General features: G+C 38.3%; 1 protein-coding gene across 1 annotated transcript; it reads right to left on the reverse strand.

Moving 5' to 3' along the window:
* Positions 1-447: 447 nt before the first annotated feature.
* Positions 448-22,814, reverse strand: mtnr1bb (melatonin receptor 1Bb). Its single transcript, XM_057321312.1, has 3 exons — positions 22,586-22,814; positions 22,274-22,498; positions 448-1,395 (listed from the first exon to the last, which is right to left on the reverse strand). The coding sequence occupies exons 2-3, from the start codon at positions 22,467-22,469 to the stop codon at positions 548-550; spliced, it is 1,044 nt and encodes a 347-aa protein (XP_057177295.1). The 5' UTR covers positions 22,470-22,498; positions 22,586-22,814; the 3' UTR covers positions 448-547.
* Between the last annotated feature and the right edge of the window lie 424 nt (positions 22,815-23,238).

Consider the following 23,238-nt stretch of genomic DNA (forward strand, 5'->3'; position numbering starts at 1 on the left):
TCAGTGCTTTATGTCCATACAATGGAAGACACTGGAGGTTAGTGTTGTTTGGTTACCAACATTCTTCAAAATATCTGTTGTGTTCTGCAGAAGAAAGAAAGTTATACAGATTTGGAATTACATGAGTGTGAGAAAATAAAGAAGGAATTTGAATTTTTGAGTGAACTGTAAGGCAGAATTTCTGAATTTTTAATAACAAATGTGAAGCACACCGATTTATCCAACATACTGTATATGCAACAGACTTTCACAAAAATGTAAAAAAAAACCTGGCTTGTAAAATAAATACAAGCCATCAATCAGAAATTGATTTCACATTTATGGATTAAAAAGGTACTTTTATATTTCAATACAAATGTTTAAGTTAAATATTTGGTAATAAATATGCTTTGAAATGGATCACAACAGCAAAAATAAACAAAACAAACACCCTGAGTTGTGTGTCATGATAATATAGAAGTACAAAATGACACTTTAAGTCATTGAAGTTCAGTATAAAGCTTCCCATAATTCCTCTCTGTGTCAGTGAACAGTGTGTTGCTGAAGGTCACTCATTGTTATTAATGGCAGGTGACGGTTTGCTCTTCATCCCATCTGTGGCTGCCTTGGAGGTCTCAGTCACAAATCTTCGGGGAATCCATACAGACGTCACGATCCGCTTGTATTCCTTACGAAAGTTCCTGTTCAGGAGTCCGTAAATAATGGCATTGAGGCAGCTGTTGAAATAGGCCATAAAGTAGCTTACCACAAAAAGCCACTCGGGTACACGTGGAGCCATGACCTCTGGGTCGATGGCCACCACGAGACCGATCAGATTCAACGGAGCCCAGCATATGGCGAACAAAACAAACACAACAAACATGGTGACGAAATTGCGCAAGTCACTCGGCCTTAGCCTCGAGCGTTCCTCGCTCTTCACCTTTCGCCTCACTTGTATTACCAGCACGAAAATCCTCAGGTAACAGAAGGTTACCACGGCAATGGGCACCAGGAAGTGAACCACCACCACAACCACAGTGTAAGAACTACTGACAGTCTGAGTAAAGGTGCAGGAGTAAACACGTGGATCGTAACTCAACGACCCCACGAAGAAGTTGGGAAGGATGGCCAGGATGGTGAGGGTCCAGATGAGGGCCACCAGCAGCAGTGTGTTACGGTAGCTGTAGAGACGTCCGTAGGCGAAACTGTGACAGATGTAGCAGTAGCGGTTGATAGCAATGCCAGTGATGTTGAAAACGGAGCCGATGACGCTCAGACCCATCAGGAAGCCACTGATCTTGCATTGAGTGTCTCCAAGAGACCAGCCGTCGTGGAAGATGGCGTATAAAACCAACGGGTAGGGATAGAAAGCCACCACTAGGTCAGCGAAGGCCAAACTGACCACAAAAACGTTGCCTGTGTAATAGAAGATAAAAGAGAGATATTTAATTAAGATTATTACATAAATATTTAAAAATACTACTAAATAAAATAATTGAAGATATGATTCCTTAAAAACTAAAATTTATTAACATCGCTATCATTTTTTTACATTTTGACAACACACTTGTTTTTTGTAGTACGCACTACTTTATACAATAAGGTATATCCCTTAAAGTCCCACTGCATTCAATAATTTTACCACTTAAAACTCATCTTTAAGAATTAAAATAGCAATATGTAATAGCATATGTTTTTTCCTGTGATGATCATTTCTTCATGCTTTAAAAGGACTTGAATGTAACACTACACCCTTGCTTCATTTAGTATACGTGAATTAATGAATATGCAAATTAGTCCCCGCCTACATTCAATCCCTTGAGCTCGGACCATTGATTATAGGTACATAGATGCCACATTCAACGTGTGAGCAGTGCAGTGTTGAAGATGCAGAGCTAAAACAGCAGCAATGGTTTAAAATGATGAATTTGCACATGGTTTATCTTAAAAATCAAAAACACCATATAAACAACATTAAAAACATTTTCACCACAGGAGGACTTTAAATTTTCCCATCATGTGCCTAAGTAAAATTAATTTGATTGTGTCATGAATGCAATTGCTTGTAGCAAACTAGTAAACAAACAGTTTTTGAGAACTAGAAAATAAACAGGATTCAACGAGAATGACAACGCTGCAAAGAGACAAGGCAAGACACAGAAGGATTCCCACTGACTTCAAACGCAGGATCCTCAGGGAGTGGAAAGCCTTAAATTACACTGTGACAGAAGAAAACACATAGCTCTATAAAACAATTCAAGACTTTGCCCTTTCAGATTAATGTCGCACACAGTCTACTGCATTTAAAGTTTGGTTATGTCAGACCAATCCATTTTCTCACATTAAACAGTCAACACAACTCACAGTGTAGAGCTGATGTAGAAACAGTCGACTGAATAATACAATTAGCATGGAGTTTAGATTTTCTTTCATTTGTAGCTTCTGGTTCTATATTTCTGCATACAGGAATGACTGCTTTGGAAGCATGATGCTTGTGATTTACTTTTATTTTCTATCCTAGATAATGTAAAGAATGTAAAGAAAATATAACCTTGATATCTTTAATATTGACTGAGTAAGGCCATGTCCAAGATTGAAATCCTAGTGAAATAATGTTTGAAATCCAACTTGCACATTTTCTCAAAATTTGATTATGAGACTTTAGCCTGGTTTTCACAGACTGGGCCACATATTTTATTTACAGTAATTTCAAACACTTTTAAAGTGTTTTTTTATAATATTATACTGTATATGCAAAAGCTTTTATTTTAATCTACTTTCACACTAACATAATGAAAAAATAAATCTTTTCTACAACATGGTAACATGAAAATCTGCATAGTGTATTTGTCATGAAAAAAATCTTGTTAGACCTCAAACCATTTTAACATTCATTCAGCATTTACAAGCTCCTCCGACCCAATGACTATGGATGAAATGTGAGGTCTGTATGACCCCCATTAATCCGATTTATCTGCTGAAAGTGATGAAAAACATTTCTTCTGATTTTCTGTCAGCACACAGATATAAACATGCTCTCACTAAAAACACCAAGTAAGACAGCATCCATTTTCTTCCAATTCCAAAATATCCATTCTCTCCATCATGTAATATTAGAGAGATTATTACCGAATTTGCTCTTCTGTTCTTTACCGTGGCCTTCAACAATGATCCAACGCTGACGTCTTTAACCTGACATGTTGAAATGAAACTGACTTTCCAATTTTCATTTCTTCTATTCCCTTTTCTTACTCTGAGAGTCTGCAAAATGATAAACACAATTACCCTGACCTCCATGAGCCTAACATTTCTTCTCCTGACTTTCTTATTTTTCTCTGGACTCTTCTTTTCCCGGCGCCTATAATTCAACTTGAGATGTAGCATACAGTACTCAAGGTCACAGTGCTGTTGTGTTGAATGTGTTGGAAATTGTTTACTACATGGTACTCAGCTCAGCTGCAATTTGTTTTTGCTCACAAATTTGAACAATCCAGTAAATAACAGTAAAGCAAGTTGATATGTAAAGTTCAAAGATTTCCTATATAATCTTGTTACATAAAATACTATTTGTATATTAATAATGCCTTTGGCCATTCTACCAGCTTCTGTTAAAAACCTGTCATTTTTGTTTAAATAATGCATTTCAGCATAGGTAATGATTTTAACATAAAATCATAAAATAATAATAAAGGATGGGTTCAGATAATGCTGAAGAAATGTTGCTGGGGGGCAATAAAAAGAATTAAGAAGCTAGAACTTCCCAAAACATCATAATACTGTAATAAAATAAAAGTTAACAAAATGTGCAATAATATGTACAAAATATTATGATAATGTGCTTTATGTAGTTAAATTATATTTAAAGGGTTATATTGTTATGACCCTACCTCTTTCACTCTTAATCTCAACACGCAAATCTGAAAAACTGCAACTACAAACTACATCTGAATGCTGACTAGGAACTGAGTAATGAAGCTGCTTACTATAAAGTATGCAGAAAAATAGAGTAAACACCAGATAAAAGTATACATGTACACACACACTTTACATTACAGAATCATGATTGCTCTCAATGGGATATAAAGGATATTCAAGTATATACTGTATAAAGCAAGAATCAGACAAAGACGTCTTTGTGTTTTTCCTTCTACTTTAATGACAGGAGTAGTGAAGAAACCCAGACAGAGTGTGAAGAAAGCCTTGACAGCTGGGCAGAAACATGCATGTACTGGAATGTGCAATATTCGATGTCCAAGCCTTATTATAGAAGCACCCCCGGGTTACAATGTAAAATAACACAGGCCTTCCCTGGTCACCTGTCAAACTCTATATGCTTAGAAAAAAGGAATACATGGACACTCCTGGATCAAATTGTCCATGTGACACGCAGCCTTTTGTCTTCCTTGTGGACAACATTCTCAAAAGAAAAATCTCAAAGCAATGGCAGATACAATACACACTGACCCTACGGTTGAGGAAAATCTTTCATTGTGTCCACACAGTTCATGATACAGAGAATGTTTGGAATGGATAATCACACAAATCAATAAAATATAAGAGAGTCAGCAATGTATAGTGCATAGCCTTTTACAAGGGGCTATTTGAGCTTTTCTTCACCAAAAGAGAAATCAATAGTGTATTAATTATTTATAATAAAAAATAATAAAAAATAGAACTGTGGGGGTTTTAATCATAAATATAATGATAAAACTGAACCACGGGGGAACCGAAAAGTCAGTAGGTATTAGCTACAACACAGGCAGAAAGTGAAGTGAAATCATCAGCAGAAATTCATACAGTGCTTTCAGAGCGACTCTACCGATCCGTGCAAATCCAGCTTGTTTTTTTTTCAGATAGCTGCCTGAGTCTTTAGGCATTAACTCTAGCGTGTCGCTCTCCATGGTACTGAAATCAAATTGCAGTCATGTTACAGTGTAAATGACAAAAATTCACATCCACAGAGCGGATGCCACAGTGAAAAATGTCATGTAAAAAAGAGAAAATGGATTAATAAAATGTGTCAATTATGGAACGGTATCCAGTGTGATTAAATGAAAGAATAAATGTTATTTCACGAGTACGGTTGCTGTTCCTGTAACTCAACCGGTAGAGCAATGCATTAGCAGTGCATAGGCAACATGGTTTGAGACCCACTGAACACACAAACTAATAAAAATGATATAAGGTCCAGTGTATGAAATTTAGCGGCATCTATCGGTGAGGTTGCGAATTGCAACCACAGACTTCACCCCTCCCTTTCAAAGCACTACGGCAGCTGACACAGAACTAAGACGTCGTCACGCTTTTGCTTCTTTGCTGAAGTAGATAACGCATCTATGAAACGCGTTCTGTAGAGCAATTTGTCCAGCTACTGTAGAAACAACATGGTGAATTCTATGTAAGGGGGTCCGTGGTGTATGTAGATAAGAAATAGCTCATTCTAAGGTAATAAAAACATGACGCTTCATTATGTAAGGTCTTTATACACCTCTGAAGACATAGTTATGTATGCTATATTGCATTTCTGTCAATAGGTCCTCCTAAAAATGACACATTGGACCTTTAAATGCACTGTTACTTTCTGTGCTTGCCAAATGAATAAATGTACCCATATGTGATACTAACTGCACCACGACGAATACTTTTTAAAATCCAAAATGAGAGAAAATAGAAGAAAACTCTGAATGTTCTTGTTCGAAGCAAACTTTTTTAAAGAGTGAAAGGTGATTCAAGTGTAATTATCCAAAAATGAACTTTTGATGGAAGCTCATAAGCTCGCCGAGTGTGTCTTACAGTTCACCTGGAGCTTGTTTCTGCAGTCCGAGAAGTATAATTACTAATGGAGGAGGACGACCTCATGAAAGTTCACCACAGCCAAAATTATGTGCTCATTAGCTCATTAGTGATAAAAGCTGATACTTCATGGAGACCCATCTGCTACATGTGATTAAAAACCAAGAGAGAAAAATTATGAATTCGGAAAATGAAGAAGTTTAAATGAAATCATGCTGAGGACTTGATTCATTCTTTCACCAGTTCATTAGAAGGACAGCACACTTTCTTTCAATATAAAAATGATCTTTTATCATTATAATTTTTATTTGAATTTCATATTTTATATAAAAAGAATATTGAAGGGTGAGATTAATGAGATGAGGATAAGACACAAGTCAGATTTGATAAACGTGACGGGCACAACAGCTCTAATGTGTCATCATGAGGACATTGCGGCACAGCTCCGACAGGTGTTCTCCATTATATAATCATTTGGTTGTGCAAATCTGCATGTTAAAAAATAATTCATAATGTCATGTTTTTCGACTTGCCAACTTCGTCAAGTATCATATTAGCAAAGCATTAGCAAAATAATCTGGCAACAATTTCTAGCCTTGTCCCAAATCGTCCACACTGGGTTCCATTTTGAAGATTGAACTATTAAAATAGATGAGGCTCACAAAAAATTTGAGTGGGTGACTATGAGAAAAGTGAGATTGTCGGTCTGCACATTCTGCACCTGGGAAAATGAAATAAAGACTTGATTGCTTAAATTGCTCAGAGGTACTTTCTCATTCAAGAGAGGACATTTTTACACTATGTCTCAACCATAAAGTGACAAGTAATATAATCTCGTTCATCTGAAAGACATTATGCACCATTTAAAAAGTTGATCAATTTGAAGCTTAATTTTAAAGGTGGAAGTTCAAATCTGATGTTGTGACGAGTTCGAACACAGAGGACCAAAAGGATTGAAACTTTTTTCGTACATTTTTTAAATACGCAGCTGGTGGAAAGACTTCTGTCAAGCCCAATGTCAAATGAATACAGTACCTTTTTGTTCTTTCAGAGCAAAACTTATTCACAAGGTCATTTTAACTCAGCTAAAATATGCAAATTGCATGCATAAACTGTTAAACTTCTTGCACATGAGGATTATGACATGGTTTATGTTGCATTATGTTTATATAAAACAGTCTTCACTGCTTCCAAATTGTGGTGCAGTCCTTGCTGATAGAGGAACAGGAAAAGATGAAAAACTGGACTGAGGCCCGAGCAGAACACCAGGGGCTAATCCTAATTGGTCCCTTGAAGCATGCACTCTCAGTGGCATAAAATGACAATCACAAGTACAGTGCCCTTTAGCTGACTCTGCAGTTTGGTGCCAGCGCCCACCTTCCTCTGCAGAAAGTGCATGTTTTTGCTGTCTCTGTGATGCCTGTACTACAAGAATGCATGGGGTTTTATGTTAAAGGAATAATTTACCCAAAAATGAAAATTCTGTTATCATTTACTCACCCTCATGTCATTACAAACCTGTTTGATTATGTCTTCTGTGTAACACAAAAGAAGATATATATGTTTTAGTGGTTTTGTGTTTGTACAATGGAAGTCAACTGGGGCCAGTGTTGTTTGGTTACCAACGTTATTTTGTGCTCTGCAGAAGAAAGAAAATCATATATACACATCATATATGGCTATACAATAGTTGACAAAATTATGCTTGAGTATTACAAGAAACGTAAATGTAACGTAAACAAACCATGTAAAGAACTGTTGCCTCTCTACACAACTCTAAAGTTTAGCCATCACTAAACAAATATATTTGACCTCAAAATACCACAATGGAAAACTAAGAATGAAGTTTTCTAGAGAGGCACACGGCATTTGCAAGAAGCTCTTTAATTATTAAAACAACTGATGAGGAAGAAAGGACAAGTCCAACTCCAATGTATGACAGATAAAAAGAGGCTCACGCTACAAGCATAAACACATAAATACTTTAGGTTCATCTCAAACCACTGACACAAACAGAAGAATTTCAACCTTCAAACCACATTGCCATCTGTGCAGCCCATCCTTACCATCAGCCAGCCCACTATGAGCCCGGTGTCCCTTCTAGCCAAAGACTATTACATCATTCTGTGTTCTGTGCAAAATGTCAACATTTCATTCCCAGAATGTAACTCAGAAAAGTCATGTAGAAATGTAAATAAAAAAATCTCTGATTATGTTACGCAATTGAAAACATCACGAACAAAGCATCAGAGACGTTCGGCTCTGGCTGTGATGTCATTCTTTACAGTGCATATATGTTCCACAAAGCTGAGTTTGAGATGAAAAACTGTGGATTTTTACTTTGCCTGATGTTATAAAAAAAATCTTTGAATGATTGAAAATGCTTAAGGCAGTCAATCTTTCATCAGATCAAAATTTGGCTTCATGAAATGCAGATTGTGCGTCTCAGCCCACAACTCCCAACGATCAAATGATTTTAGTCTGGAGCTTTGCATTTCACCGGTTTAGAGGGTAAAATGTTGGATTTCATTAAACAGAAGTGATCAAATCCTGCCTGTGTAAGCATGCATAAATGGATCTTGAAAATCTTGACATACAGCAATTATTTTTGCCGGTTCTCTGGATTGTGAAATTAGGAAGGATGAGTATGAAGATCGTGGTGATGCCTTTTTATTTTAAGCCAAAGTGGTGTCAGCGCACACAATTTAAAGAAGAACATTTGCCTAGATAGCAAAGTAAACTTTGCAAAGTAGCACAACCTCTCGGCATGAATTAAGTTTCTGCAGTTCAATGATAGGGTTTGAAACACACCGGTTGCAGGTTCTCCTCTCAGTCAACGCACAACTGATAAACCGCAAGCTTTTAAATCTTTGTATAAAAGGCATATGTCAAGTGCATAAACGTAAACCTAATGCAAGACCTTTGGTTAAAAGTGTTTTCAATACGATAAGTTCTGAGATGGTCCACTGGGAATCAGGGATGCTACTGTTAAACTGGACAGAAACAGAAAAGCTTGGACATATTTTAGTTTTTTGGCATTTCAATCCGAGCATCTTTCAAAGACTTTAAAAGAGATAGCGCTCACAGACAGTCTGAGACAAACAGTTACTGCTGTGAAACTATCATCAAGTAAACCTGAAAGTGACGGCAAACTATTTGAACCTGCAGCGGAATGAAACTAGAACTGAATATGAAAGGACTTTCACAATTTCTTTCTCCATTTCATTTAAATTTCTTCCTGGGCGATGACATTTGCTGGTACATCAGTGAGGGCAAAACTAGAAAGAAAGTGTAAAATGAAATAAAAGATGCCAACATAGTTCCATTACATTACTTGTGATAGACTTTCAGTGTGGCAAATTCTCCCACTACCACTTTATGGGCTGAGTGGACCGAACAGAACGACATGATCTGTCTTTCCAAAACAAACCAAAATTCAACGAGGAGGATTTACACACGAAGCAGGTATGACAAAATCACATCTACAATTTACATTTACAATCCTGCAGAACAAGAGTTACGTGTTTATCAGAGACCTGAGGTCTCTTTGTTATTGCTCTTAAGAATACACGAACAGACAGCAGAGCAAATCAAGCAACAAATGAAAACATAAATTGTTTTCTCTCTTAACCCGCTGGTGTGTTGCATCCCCAAAGGCAGTGGCGGTTCTACATTACACCCTGGGCGACCCCCTTCGAGTGCCCCCCCCCAAAAAATACCACAAAATTCTGTCTTAACTATTGCAATTACAACAGGAAACACTCAATCTGATGTCAATCATAATAACTCAATCTGATGTCATGCAAGTCTATCAGAATCTATCTAATTTGCATATTAATGTGTTCTTGGAGCAACATTTAATGAAAAGATAAGTGTAATAATTGGAGTAATAATTGGCAACATTTTAATAATAATATATAACATTTCATAGGAATATTGATGTATAATTTATTGTTGTATAAGCATAGCAAGCGTCATAGCAAAAAGGCTAACAAACTTAAGAGTTATACCCACCAATTAACACTAGCCCTTCATTCATGACATGGATACCTTAATAATCATACAGAGAGAACATAGTTGCATACCTTTATCTTTTGCTCGTTTCTCCTCTTCTTCTTTTCATTTTTTTCTAAATTGGGCACCTGATGACTTTGACCTTTTCCTGTCCATCTCTGTGTTTATTTGGCACTCGAAAATCAACGGATTTCCCATCCCCCCAGCACAACCAGAAGTCAAGACTAAACCAATGGTGTTTTCACGACGCGTCATCAATCTGGAAGTCAGCCATGTTGGAGGCATTGAATGTAAGCACTGCTATTGAACCTAATGGAAATCGCAGATTTTGCTGGAGAAAAAATTCTTCTTCTTTAGAAATGACTGTGAAAATAAAGCTCTTTAATGCAAGTCGATCACACCCCAGAATCGCTATAGCCATGTGCTGTAACATCACGTGCAGTATAATTAATTATTTTCTACTTCACTCACGAGGCGGCAATACAATCGTTTTGTATTACCTATTTTTATTAGCCATTTCACACAGCTTCTGTGCACGGCACCTTCTCAGCAAGCAGGGGCGCCAATTTGCCAATTCCCCACACAGTGAAATGATAGATAATAGAAAACCGCTTTGCGGTGGCGGCGCAGAGGATTTTTTTTTGCTCGTGCCGCCCCAGGCAGCTGCCCGGTTCGCCCGTGCCAAAAACCGCTACTGCCCAAAGGCCTTGTATTCCAAATCACTTGCATCAGACATTTTACATTAAGTCAAACACCTTGTCACTGATGTCTTGAAAAGTACCTCAAATCTGTTCGTCCCTTCAGAGCAGACTCGAGTGACGCTAAACTTTGATGTTTACCAAAACTACCCTGAGAGAAGGTTTTTCAGGCGCTAAAAAACCACAGGTGGGCTGCTCGCTCCCTCTCAATATTCAACCCAAACCTTTCTCAAACTGCTCAGGGGTCCCAAAAGACATGTTTCATCATTTAAATGATCCCTAACATTCATCACAAATATGAAAGGAATTGATATTCCATCGCTCAACTGGGTCAGACACATGTAATGAGGCAAATTATGAACTTGAAGTTTGTCTCTGTGGACACTGGATAGATTGTGCTGTTGGCAATGTTTCTTTGAAGGCTCCGCTTTGCCTCTATTTCCTCCTTCCTTATGAGTTTCTAAGTCTCGGAGCCACCCATCCTCTATACCGCTGATGTTAATTCTTCTTTCCAAGTGTGTCTGTCTGCGTGACAGCGGAGGTGTTCCACACTCCTGTGTGAGGACGGAGTACAGATAGTTATACCACACCTCAATTGGTCTCAAAAGATGAGACGAAAAATGAGAGCAAGACGCACACGATCATTGAGAGGGAGAGAGAGAGAAACAGAAAAAAACAGACGCACGCATTTTATATGGAAAGGACTACAGATGCTGAAAGGCTTTGACGGCTCTGTGGATGGACACTGACCTGATTTAAGTTTAATCATGTACAGCCCTGTGGCTGAGGAAACTGCAAAATGCGCAAAATTCGCCTGAACACAAATGGAACAGAAATCAAACAGCATAATTCTCGTTAACTTTCTTAAAGAGACAGTCCACTCATAAATGAATACCGCTGACTGACCCTTGTAGTTCCAAACTTGCTTTAGTTATTTTTCTGCAGAAAACAAACATAATTTTAAAGAGATATTTCTCCCAAAAATGAAAATTATTACATCATTTATTTACTCTCATGTCATTCAAAACCTCTATGACTTTCTTCTTCAGAACAAAAAAGAATGCTGGGTAACTGTCACAATGTCAAATTTGAACTTAAAGGTTATTGTGGCCAAAATAATTGATTGTAACGGTACTATCACGATACCTATAAAAATAAATTCATATTGCTATCAGTCAAATGTATCTTTCTTTTTTATTTTCTGTTTTGCCAATGCAACAAATGTAGATACAAATGTAGGGAGGCAGAGAGAACGCGTTTGTACCCATTGTGGCAAGAGGCAACATTTTAAACAGGTGTTAATCTTTATTTTTAGCCATAAATCATTATTATTAGTCACCCTTTATGTTTGTCACTGGGTTTTGCAAATGTCTAACCAATAAAAAGTATTAAAAAGTGATTGTCAATGTTGACAACAATGTGTTTTTTGTAGAAGTAACATAAATACTGATCATTGTTGCTTAAAATATCACGGTTATTGTCGATTTCTGTATATCGTGACATCTCTATTGGTAGTAGCCAAACAACATTTGACCCAATTGAGCTTCATGGACACAAAACCCATTCTTCAAAATATCTTCTTTTGTGTTCCACAGAAGAAAGAAATGCATACAGGTCTTGAACAACATGATGGTGAATGAACGTTTTTATTAAACGGCTCGTTGGAATGCTTGATTCTGATTGGCCAGTCGCGACATTTGCAGGTTCGTTATTCCCAGATAACAACCTCTCAAAACAAATAACACACGGTAACCCGGATGCAGCAAATCATTTTGACAGTTATTTTTTACAATTAAATATAAATATATCTTTTATTAATGACATAAATGACATTATATTTATAAATGATTAAACCAAATTGCCTGTTCGTGAAATCTGAACGTCGTTATAACTCTGGGCCATTTTTTGGATTCCAACCTGAATTTGACATACCTGATTTTAAATGCTCACCATATCCACATAAAGTGGTGTAAATAAAAAAAGGAAAGCCCTCCAAATGTCATAAAACACTGCTGAAAGTGATAAATATTATTGTATGTGTTGTAAGTGCTATGAAAAAGACGCTTTTTTCTTTCTAAAGTCTGGGGCCCAGGAACCTGCAGACAATTGTTCTGATTCCAACAGTTCTCAACAAATAGAGGAAAAATGATTTTTTTCTCTATCATGTGGTATTCAATTATTATTCTAAAGCTTTCCTGTAGCTCAGTGGTAAGAGCATGGTGTTAACAACAGCAAGGTCATGGGTTCAAATCTTTTACTATCCAAGCTTTTGTCACGTTGCTGACGCAGCACGTTGATGGGAGACATTGGAAGTGGATATTTAACTTTTAAAACCACGAAAAGGACTAGGTAGGAATGGACTTATCTTGTAGAAAACAACCTAACGAAAAAGATTATGTAGCATTTGTGGCTAAGTGTAATGGTGGGATGCAGTTATTAGCTTAGATATTCAATGGATATGTTGTTTGTTTACAAATATCAATTTCACACATCATAATTCATTCGACTTGCATTTGATCTATGGTCAAATATCTATATTCTGTAGAATAAGAGCTTTCATTTGATATATAACTTGAACATGTTGGACATATTTGAGCGTTATGAAAAATGTTCATGATCATAAACATACATGATTTTAAAGGGGCTATGACATGGGGATATGATGAATATCAGCCTAAATAAGTTATTTTATGTACGATAAATGTCAAAATGGTGCACTTCTCCAGAAATCAGAGACTCTTAAGCTTTCAAATGATACCACATATGATAGTTAGAGTTACAGAAATACATGTAAACATTAAGGGAATACTTTTATGATGTAATTTTAGAGTTTAAGAGGTTAAAACCGAAAGTAAACGGCTTTTCCTCGCGCAAGGTCTGCATTCGGTAAAAGTTAGCTAATACGTTTTTCAAAATCACATTTCATGTCCAGTTTTTTTCTCATGTGGCAAGTAGCCATGTAATAAGCGGGATAATGTACAAGCAGCTGGCTGTTATCGCGAAATAAGCCCCTTTAGTGTGATACAAGACCCTCTGCTTCGCGTCGGGTTCTGATCACACTGTGGGGGCTTATTTCTGCGATAACAGCCAGCTGCCTTTACATTATCCCTTACATAGTGACCAGGGTCTGTCAAGCTCAAAAAAAAAAAAAAAAAACTTACAGCTGATACAAAACCAGTCGTTGTCATTTAGTGATCACTGATCTTTTCATAGCCATTGTGTAATTTTAAACAAGGTAACATTTTAACACTACACTGTCTCCACACAAAGCACAGAAACACTTTATTGTCTCCTGTGGCTTGAAATGGCATTTTCGCCACACGCGGAAATACAATACTCACAAACTTGTGCTGATGGTCTCGCTGACCGCTCAAACGTCCACACTGCTATGGCATCCCGGGACCTAGTACCCATAAGACCAGGGGCCCTGCCATAAATCTGACAGCATTCGGACTTCACTCGGCACTCACCCCCCATCTAGAAACACAATTACGTAACCACACAGGGGACAGTGAGAGGAAGTGACCAAAGACACTCGTGGCCATTGTGTGCCTTTAACAGTTCCAGCATGTGAGTAATTCTACATTTGGGCCTGAAAACTATGATACATCTTCTTAACACTTCAAACTCTGAGGACAAGGAAATGCTGAGAAAAATCGTATCAGACAGTCTGTTTTATACTTGTGTATTCATCAAAATGCAATTCGATGTCTTATAAGACAAAAATAGTATTTTTTTACAAGTAGTAAACTGGGTGATTAGGGGAATCTGCATAAAGGAATATGGGAACATAACATTTCACTTCCTGTTTGAAGGAATCATCTTTTAGAGGATCTCATTCTCTCCCTGCTCCACTTTTCTGTACTTTAATGCCTCTCGGTGTCTGATTGGCCCCAGTAATGATAGAGCGCTGACAGATGAAGGAATAAATTCTCCTCCTACAGAAAGAAGATCCACTCAGGCGAGATACGAGAAGAATGCAGCAGTTGCCACAGCCGTCACGGGGAAACCACGCACAAAATCTGACAGCATACCTACTCGATCTAATGAGCCATTGATGCCCCCATAACCCTCCCTCAACTGTTCGAATAGCTCTGGAGGGGGCACAGAGTCAGGAGTGTCTATCAGATGGAGGGTGATACGAGATTGTAAACACGTGCCTTTGAAGCAGACAGGTCAGGCTCTTGCTCAGTGTGAAAAAGCACTAGCTTTGAAGTCTCATGTGTAGGCTTTCCACACACTTCTAACACGGCAGATGCACAAACTGTCAAGGGGGTCTAACTACAGCCCCCTTCCCACTCCACAGCATCAGCAGTATGTGAAGCACAAACACACGCTAAGACATGTCACAGGTGCTACTTGAAGTGCCAAAATCTCTCGTCTTCCCTTTCTTTCTTTTAGTCACTCAATATTGAATATTTTAAGTTTAACGGCAGCTGGAATGTGACTCTTACAATAACAAAAGAATGAAGGGGAAATCACTCGGTTTGAAAACATGCAATTTGTTAATGTAGCAGGGGGTAATTTGAGAGCTCAGTTCAATTAAAGGTCAATTTAAAGATGGAAAATACATCCAATGCGTCCAATTTCAATTTAAGAAAGTATCTAACAAGGCTCAGGAGGGCTCCCAGTTTTCACTGACGTCCAGGTCCAATTACTGCATGCCTAACCATGCGGAAAGTCTTTGAAGCCGTACTGCCGAGAGTGATAAGCTGCTGTGAATTTTTGATGACATGGTCAAGCCGAAGTGAATCTTTTCCTAACATTGGTCAAAGCTCCGACCACAAAATTCAGCAGTTTCTGCACCAAATCGAGCATGGAGATGACAAAAAATTGTTTACAGTTGACATGGTTGCTGAAATCAGGGGTTAAAGCAAAAATAAATCCTGAGCCTGAACATTTTTTGCGGGGTTGCGAGAGTAGACACATACGTATGGGATTACTTTTGTGTCAATAAAAATGAACGCAAACTTAACAACAAAAACGAACAAAAATATACAATGAGAAAGAAAAAAACACTTCGATAATGAAAACAATAAACTCAATTGCAAGAATGCGACATGATTTTCAAATAAACTGCTATTTTTCTTAACAATTTTCTAAGTTTCGTTTTTGCAAATATTAGTTTTGAATTCGCTGCTAGATATTTCATTTGCACTTTCCGAGTTTTTGTTTACGCTTCTCAAGTTTTCGTTCAACTTTCTGGCACAAGTCTCACGTGTGGGCGGGACTTATGGCCACTTTACTCTCATTGGTTAGTGAGATTTGGATTGACAGCTCCCTGACCAGGAAGTCTATACTATATTTTTATTGACACAAAAGTAATCCCATACATACGCTGTCAGGGTTTGCGTGGAGGAGAACCCAAATGCAGGCAGCAGTGAAGGGGTTAACAAAGATGGCTTATTAACAAATGAAACAAAATAAGAACCCACGTGGGGGAACAAAGACTATTAACAAAAAACTATTTACAAAAGGGGAAAACAAAGACTTCCCTCAAGGGGGACAAAAACGAGAACTAAAATCATAAATAAACAAAACTCACTCTTAAGGGACACGCAGGGCAAGACAAGGCAGGGCAGGAAAAACGAGGAACCAGGAACACAGTGGATAATGACAGGAACACAAGAACAAGGTACAGGTACAACGATTGAGACAGGACAATGAAACATGAGGGCATTTTAAAGGGTGACAAACAAAGGACGGTAACGAGGGGCAGGTGAGAAACATAAGACATGGCAGGGAAGCAATATGGGAAACGAGAGGGGCGGGGCCAATGACAAGACACGAGAAAACACTTGGGATGTCAAAAGATAAACACCCCATGACTTCCTCACACTAAACATAAGGGATCTGTCACGATCCTGCCGCAAGACTAGAAAATCATGAACAAGAAGGCAGGACCATAACATACGCAGGGTTACTTGTCAAACAAAAAAGAACATTATTTGAACATTATTTCCCTTGAAACTAACTAGTAACATGCCGTTTTTGAGCTTGATGTTTCTTAAACTTTGATGCTATGTCATGTGTATGGATCACAGATTGACTCGAAAGAATTGGGGGCATAATTATAACAAACTAAACCAGTTTTATGCAATTATGGTATATTAAAAACACAGCTTAACATACCAAATTCAACCGAATTCATCATAATAAAAATCCTACTTTTTAAAAGAAAACAAATAAGACTCACATTTTTTGTCCTATTGAGGGTGGCATTTTGAGAGCAAAATAAAGTGACCAGATCTATGATGAGTTTTGTACTCTACTAAACTATTTTGTGCTCTAATAGTAATTTAATCATTTCATAGGTATTAATGGTGATGGTATGGTAAGTATGGTAAAAAGATGATAAGTCACATCCGCAACACATAGTAATGAGATCACAGTTGGTCAAAGCAGGTTAGCATAAATGAGCCCTCAAAAAAGCAAAAGTGATCACCTTTTTGAGCTTGTTTATTTTTTTATAATAATTAGTGGAGGCAGATTTACTATCCATTTTTAAACTCCTACTGGAAAATTTTGCACTACAAACTGTGAAACGAAAACAATATAAATTCCTAATAAAGCTACAAAGGTTACGGAGTCAGCAGCGAGATCTTCTCTTTTCATTTGTTTGATTCATATCAACCACACAGAATAGCAGGAATATTAGGCTGCTGTCACTAATGTATTCACATTACGCTCACTTCAGACAAAAACGACCATGTTTATGGTCTGTGAGTTAGGTGCAATAAGCTGTGAAAAAGTTTGAAAACGATTTAGACATTTTAGAAATCGATCCTTGATATCTCGATCGCAGTGAGCGCGTATGTGTAATGCGCAGAAGTGGAAGTCTGATTAGATGATTTGCCAAAACAACACAACGTTATCGATCTTTACGTCACAGTCTCCAATTTGTGTATGTCATATTGGTAATGGACTTAAAAGCTTCCCCCCGCTTCAGGCTTTATAAACTTACTCTCCATCCTGCCGACTGTTTGCTTAATACTTTCCAACGTGACGTCTCCACTCCACTCCGGCAACTAAGACTAAGACCCACCCCATTTTAATTCTGATTGGTCAATGTTTGGTTGGTTGAGAGTGATAGCTGTGTTCCTCTCATACCATTGGTAGGCAAACTTAAGAACTCGAACTGATATCAAGAAGCTTTTTAAAATGTAATGGTGACTTTAACATCCATGTAGATAACGATACAGATGCCTTAGGAATGGCTTTCAAAGACACTCTTAACTCCATGGGCGTTAGTCAACATGTGTCAAGACCCACTCACCTTCGTAATCATACTTTAGATTTAATACTGTCTTACGGTATAAATGTGGAAGACATTAAAATCCTTCAGCAGAGTGAAGACATTTCGGATCATTATCTGGTATTATGTTTGCTTCACTGGCCTACGGCTGCAAATCAAACTCCTTGTTACAAATATGGTAGAACAATAACTTCAACTACCAAAGATGCGTTTCTCGATAATCTGCCTGAATTGTCTCAAATCTCTAGCATGAGAAATAACATTGAAGATCTTGACATTACCATTGAAAATTTTTACTCCACCTTCTCGGAAACGCTAGACACAGTTGCTCCTCTACGTTTAAAGAAGATTCAAAATGGCAGCCCAACACCGTGGTATAATGAACACACTCAGGATCTAAAGAAAGCGGCCCGAAAAATGGAACGCAACTTTAAGAAAACTAAATTAGAGGTATTTCGTACAGCATGGAAGGATAGTATTCGAAAATACAGGGAAGCCCTAAAAACGTCTAGATCCGCCTACTTTTCATCACTAATAGAAGAAAACCAGCACAACCCTAGGTTTTTATTTAACACAGTGGCTAAATTAACAAAAAATAAATCGTCAGCGACTTCAGATTCTGGATATCAGCATAACGGTGATGAATTTATGAACTATTTCAAAAATAAAATCCAAGATATTAGAGAAAAAATTATAACAATGCAACCAGAAGTGAAACCCGCTGAACAAACTAACTACAGCGCCCCTAAGGAGAAATTGCAATTATTTTCTACCGTACATCACGATGAACTGTCTAAAATCATTAGATCATCTAAAACAACAACATGCATGCTAGACCCTATACCTACAAATCTACGGAAAGAGATGCTCTCAGAAATTATAGATCCTCTTCTTAGTATTATTAACTCATCTCTGACATTAGGACATGTGCCTAAAGCATATAAGCCATAAGGTGGCTGTTATAAGTCCCCTTGTCAAAAAAACCCAACTCGACCCTAGAGAACTAGGGAACTACAGGCCTATATAGAATCTACCTTTCATATCTAAAGTTCTGGAAAAAGTAGTTTCAACTCAATTATGCTCCTTCCTCCAAAGGAATGACATCAATGAAGAATTCCAGTCTGGATTTAGAGCATGTCACAGTACAGAGACTGCTTTGATCAGTTACAAATGATCTGCTATTGGCGTCTGACCGAGGTTGTATCTCGTTATTGGTGCTGCTAGACCTTAGTGCTGCATTCGACACCATTGACCACAGCACACTCCTACATAGACTCGAAAATTACGTTGGCATTAAAGGAATATCTTTGAAATGGTTTAAATCTTATTTATCCGACCGTTTTCAATTTGTAGCAATAAACAATGAGGTTTCACGCAAATCGCAAGTGCAGTACGGTGTACCACAGGGCTCAGTCTTAGGGCCTCTGCTCTTCGCATTATACATGCTACCACTAGGAGATATAATAAAGCGACATGGAATTAGCTTTCACTATTATACTGATGATACTCAGCTTTATATTTCCTCGAAGCCTCATGAAACACAGCAGTTCCATCGAATAATGGAATGCATAGTCGATATAAAAAACTGGATGAGTAACAACTTTTTATTACTGAACTCGGACAAAACGGAAGTGTTACTTATTGGACCGAAAACTGCTATAAGTAACAACCAAGAATACTGTTTAACTATTGACGGATGTTCCATAAAACCCTCGTCGTCAGCAAAGAATCTTGGCGTTCTATTCGATAGTAATCTGTCATTTGAGAGCCACGTCGCCAACACCTGTAAAATTGCGTTTTTCCATCTTAAGAATATATCTAAACTACGTCATATGCTGTCAATGTCAGATGCAGAGAAGTTAATTCATGCATTCATGACATCAAGACTAGACTTACTGTAATGCACTGTTAGGTGGTTGCCCTGCAGGCTTATTACAAAAACTCCAATTGGTCCAAAACGCGGCAGCTCGAGTTCTTAACGTACAAAAAAGTATGAACATATTAGCCCGGTTCTGTCAACCTTGCACTGGTTACCTATAAAGCATCGCGATTAACTTTAAAATCTTGCTTATTACCTATAAAGCCTCTACATGGTTTAGCTCCTCAGTACTTGAATGAACTCCTCTTGTATTACAGTCCTTCACGTGCATTACGCTCTCAGGCGTCCTGTCAGTTGGTAATACCTAGAATTTCAAAATCAAGTGCAGGTGGTAGATCCTTTTCCTATCTAGTGCCTAAACTTTGGAATAGTCTTCCCTGCACTGTCCGGGAGGCAGACACACTCTGTCAGTTTAAATCTAGACTAAAGACGCATCTTTTTAATCTTGCATACACTAACTTCCATAATATAAATCCTCTGAGGGTTTAGGCTGCATTAGTTAGATCAACCGAAACCAGGAACACTTTCAACAACAACTGATGTACTTGTTGCATCAAAGAGTGCAGAACAGTATCTACTCTCAGCCAGTCTTGTCTCATTGTTCCAAGGTTACCACAGCAGCAGGATGCCCAGACCTGATGGTAGAGAGAATGGGAAGTCGGTGACCTGACCACAGCTGAGATGATAGAGCTGGATAAAGAAGACGCGACGCACTGACCGTCTTCACTACAAAATTTCAAATGCTATTGATTATTAATGATAATCTTAATCTATAATTTACCTTATTAGTAAGTTTATTTATTTTTATTTAGCCTTGTTGTGCAAGTCACTGTTGAGCTTGTGCAGAGGCAGCAGCTTTTGCCAGAGGGGAACTGGAATCCCCTGGTTGGGCCTGGGTTCTCCTGAGAGTTTTTTTCTCATTGAGAGTTTTGGGTTCCTCGCCACCTTTTGCATACTGTTTTGCACTATTTGCCTGGCCGGGGGGGCTGCTTTAAATTAAATTTTAAAGTTTTACTTAATTAATATTGCATATAGGAATTTATAGTCTGTTATATTGACCTGTGTTCTCTCTCCTCTGTATCGTAAATTGTGCGCGCGTTGCTGTTGTTTCATCATTTTATATCCGTGGGGACCTAAACCTGAAGCACACCAACACATGGGGACTCGTGTCACCGTGGGGACCAAAATTGAGGTCCCCATGGGCAAAAAGCTAATAAATTGTACAGAACAATATTTTTTAAAAATCTAAAAATGAAAAAAGTGTTCTATGATCTTTGTTTTAGGGTTTAGGGGATAGAATATACAGTTTGTACAGTATAAAAAAATTACGCCTATGGACTGTCCCCACGGGATAGTAAACCAGACATTGTGTGTGTGTGTTGTGTGTGTGTGTGCGTGTTGTGTGCATGTGTGTCTGCCGTGTTATGTTGTGTGTGTGTGTGTGTGTGTGTGTGTGTGTGTGTGATGTGTGTGTGTGTGTGCGTGTGTGTGTGTGTGTGCATGCGTGTGTGCGTGTGTGTGTGTGTGTGTGTTCATGTTTGTATATCCCGGTGGGGACCTAAACCTGAATACACACCAACACATGGGGACTCGTGTCACCGTGGGGACCAAAATTGATGTCCCCAGGGGCAAAAAAGCTAATAAATTGTACAGAACAATGTTTTTTACAAATCTAAAAATGCAAAAAGTGTTCTATGATCTTTAGGTTTAGGGATAGGGTTAGGGATAGGGGATAGAATATACAGTTTGTACAGTATAAAAACATTACGCCTATGGACTGTCCCCACGGGGATGTGTGTGCGTGTGTGTGTGCGTGTGTGTGTGCGTGTGTGTCTGCACGTCCGTGTGTGTGTCTAGTCTACAGTATGTGTGTTAGTACGTGTGCATAGTGTGTGTGTGGAGTGTTTTGTATGTGGATATGTCTGTCTTCTGTGTTTTCACCTTTTTCTTGTTTTTACAGGTATAACTTTAATTGTTTTGCTTATAGTCAATATGTCTCATGGACAGCTGCTTTGTAACAATGAAAATGGTAAAAAGCGCTATATAAATAAAGCTGAGTTGAGAAATCTTTTTTTAAAGTAAATCTTTTTTTCCAGAGTCAAACGCCGCAAGCCAGAGATCTGGCACGGTGCCGCCGGAAAACTTTAAGCCCTGTGAAATCATTCCTCCAAATTTATAATAAGCTTTAACTCCAAAAATGTTACAGTAGAAAAGAAACGTTCATGGATAACTTAATTTGTCTAAATGCTTCATATGTTCAGAGTGTTTTCGTGGACTGGATGCATAAGATACGTTTTAAGAGATTTTGTTATTGCTGTAATGCTAAATGTCTGAATATGGTACGCATTTTTAAGACTTGTATATATAAGTGTGAAAGTTTACATTTAACTACGTCGTCGTGCACTCTTGAGTTTTTTTTCAGAGTAGACTGAAGCTGAGTATTTAAGAGCACAGAAGCATGCTTTTTTACCATGTATTATTTACACCTAAAGTAGCATGCCAAAGCAGATTATTTACAGATTACAGTAATTCATACAGTATTCATTCACCTGACTTTATCCCCATTCAACACCGGTTCCTAAACGGCACGTGAATGGCACGTGAGCTTTTTCTATACAGAGCATGGACATGAACCATAAAGAAAAGACACCTCACCAGCATTCCTAAGTTTCCGATTCCTGAACACCGAAATGATGACTAACAAGTTCCCCAAAACATCCACCACTGTTGTGAAGATCAGCACGCTGGCCAGCACCGCGATCGCCCAAGCGGGACGCGTGCTCGAACCCAACGCGCGACCAACGTGCCCCAATTGTGTGCGGTTCGTCAGAAAGGCGATATTGTCTGGCATCCCGGTTTGTATTAACGTATTAACACAACCTGTGGGGAAAAGAGCACATCAGCTTTAGTCTTCCAATTTTAGAAATGATGCAAAATTATTAGTGTAGTGTTAGGTTTATTGCGTACTTGTAGAAAGCTAGTCATTCCGTCTGTCTTTCAGCAGAAGTTGGAAACAGTTGGTGAACCACGAATCAATGTCACATCTGCGCGCGTGGCATCACTCCTCTGTCAAAAAACACGTATCTCAACATATTCTCAAACTCATTTCTGTGTGATCGGGTAGTTCATCCAACGCAAATGTTCGCCTCGCCTCCTCTTCGCCGTCAAACTACGGAACAGGAACAACATGGCGCCGTGTTACCCCATGGCGACACTGTCGAAGTTATTTCTTAACGCAGCTGCTCTGAATTGTAAATCCAGCATACTGTCAGAAGGGAATCTGGGAATGTGATTGACTCGAGCTTTTAAGTGAGACAAATGGGCGGGAGTCAACAACTCGTGTGCGCCAAGAACGCGCGCCTACTACAAAGACGCGCGAGCTGACGAGTGCGCAGAGGCTACAGAAGGGGATGTGGTTACACATTAACGCGTTATTTTAACTCTGGAAAACCTGTACAAGGAGCGGTATAATATTATGTATTGAGAATGTATCTTAGTTGGCCGTGCGTAAAGGTGCAAACCTGATGGTTTTGTGCAATCGATATTTTAGGTTGTTCAATTGTGACAACCTTGAATTAATTTACATTTACAAATACCATCGTTAAACTTTGATTACTGTA

This window comes from Triplophysa rosa, linkage group LG22, assembly GCF_024868665.1.
Source record: "Triplophysa rosa linkage group LG22, Trosa_1v2, whole genome shotgun sequence".
Taxonomy (NCBI): domain Eukaryota; kingdom Metazoa; phylum Chordata; class Actinopteri; order Cypriniformes; family Nemacheilidae; genus Triplophysa; species Triplophysa rosa.

Coding starts and splice junctions, on each gene's coding strand:
- mtnr1bb (XM_057321312.1), bottom strand. CDS start 22,469: ATGCCAGACAATATCGCCTTTCTGACGAACCGCACACAATTGGGGCAC. Junction 1,396..22,273: donor TCGGAAACTTAGGAATGCTG/GTGAGGTGTCTT, acceptor TCTATTACACAG/GCAACGTTTTTGTGGTCAGT.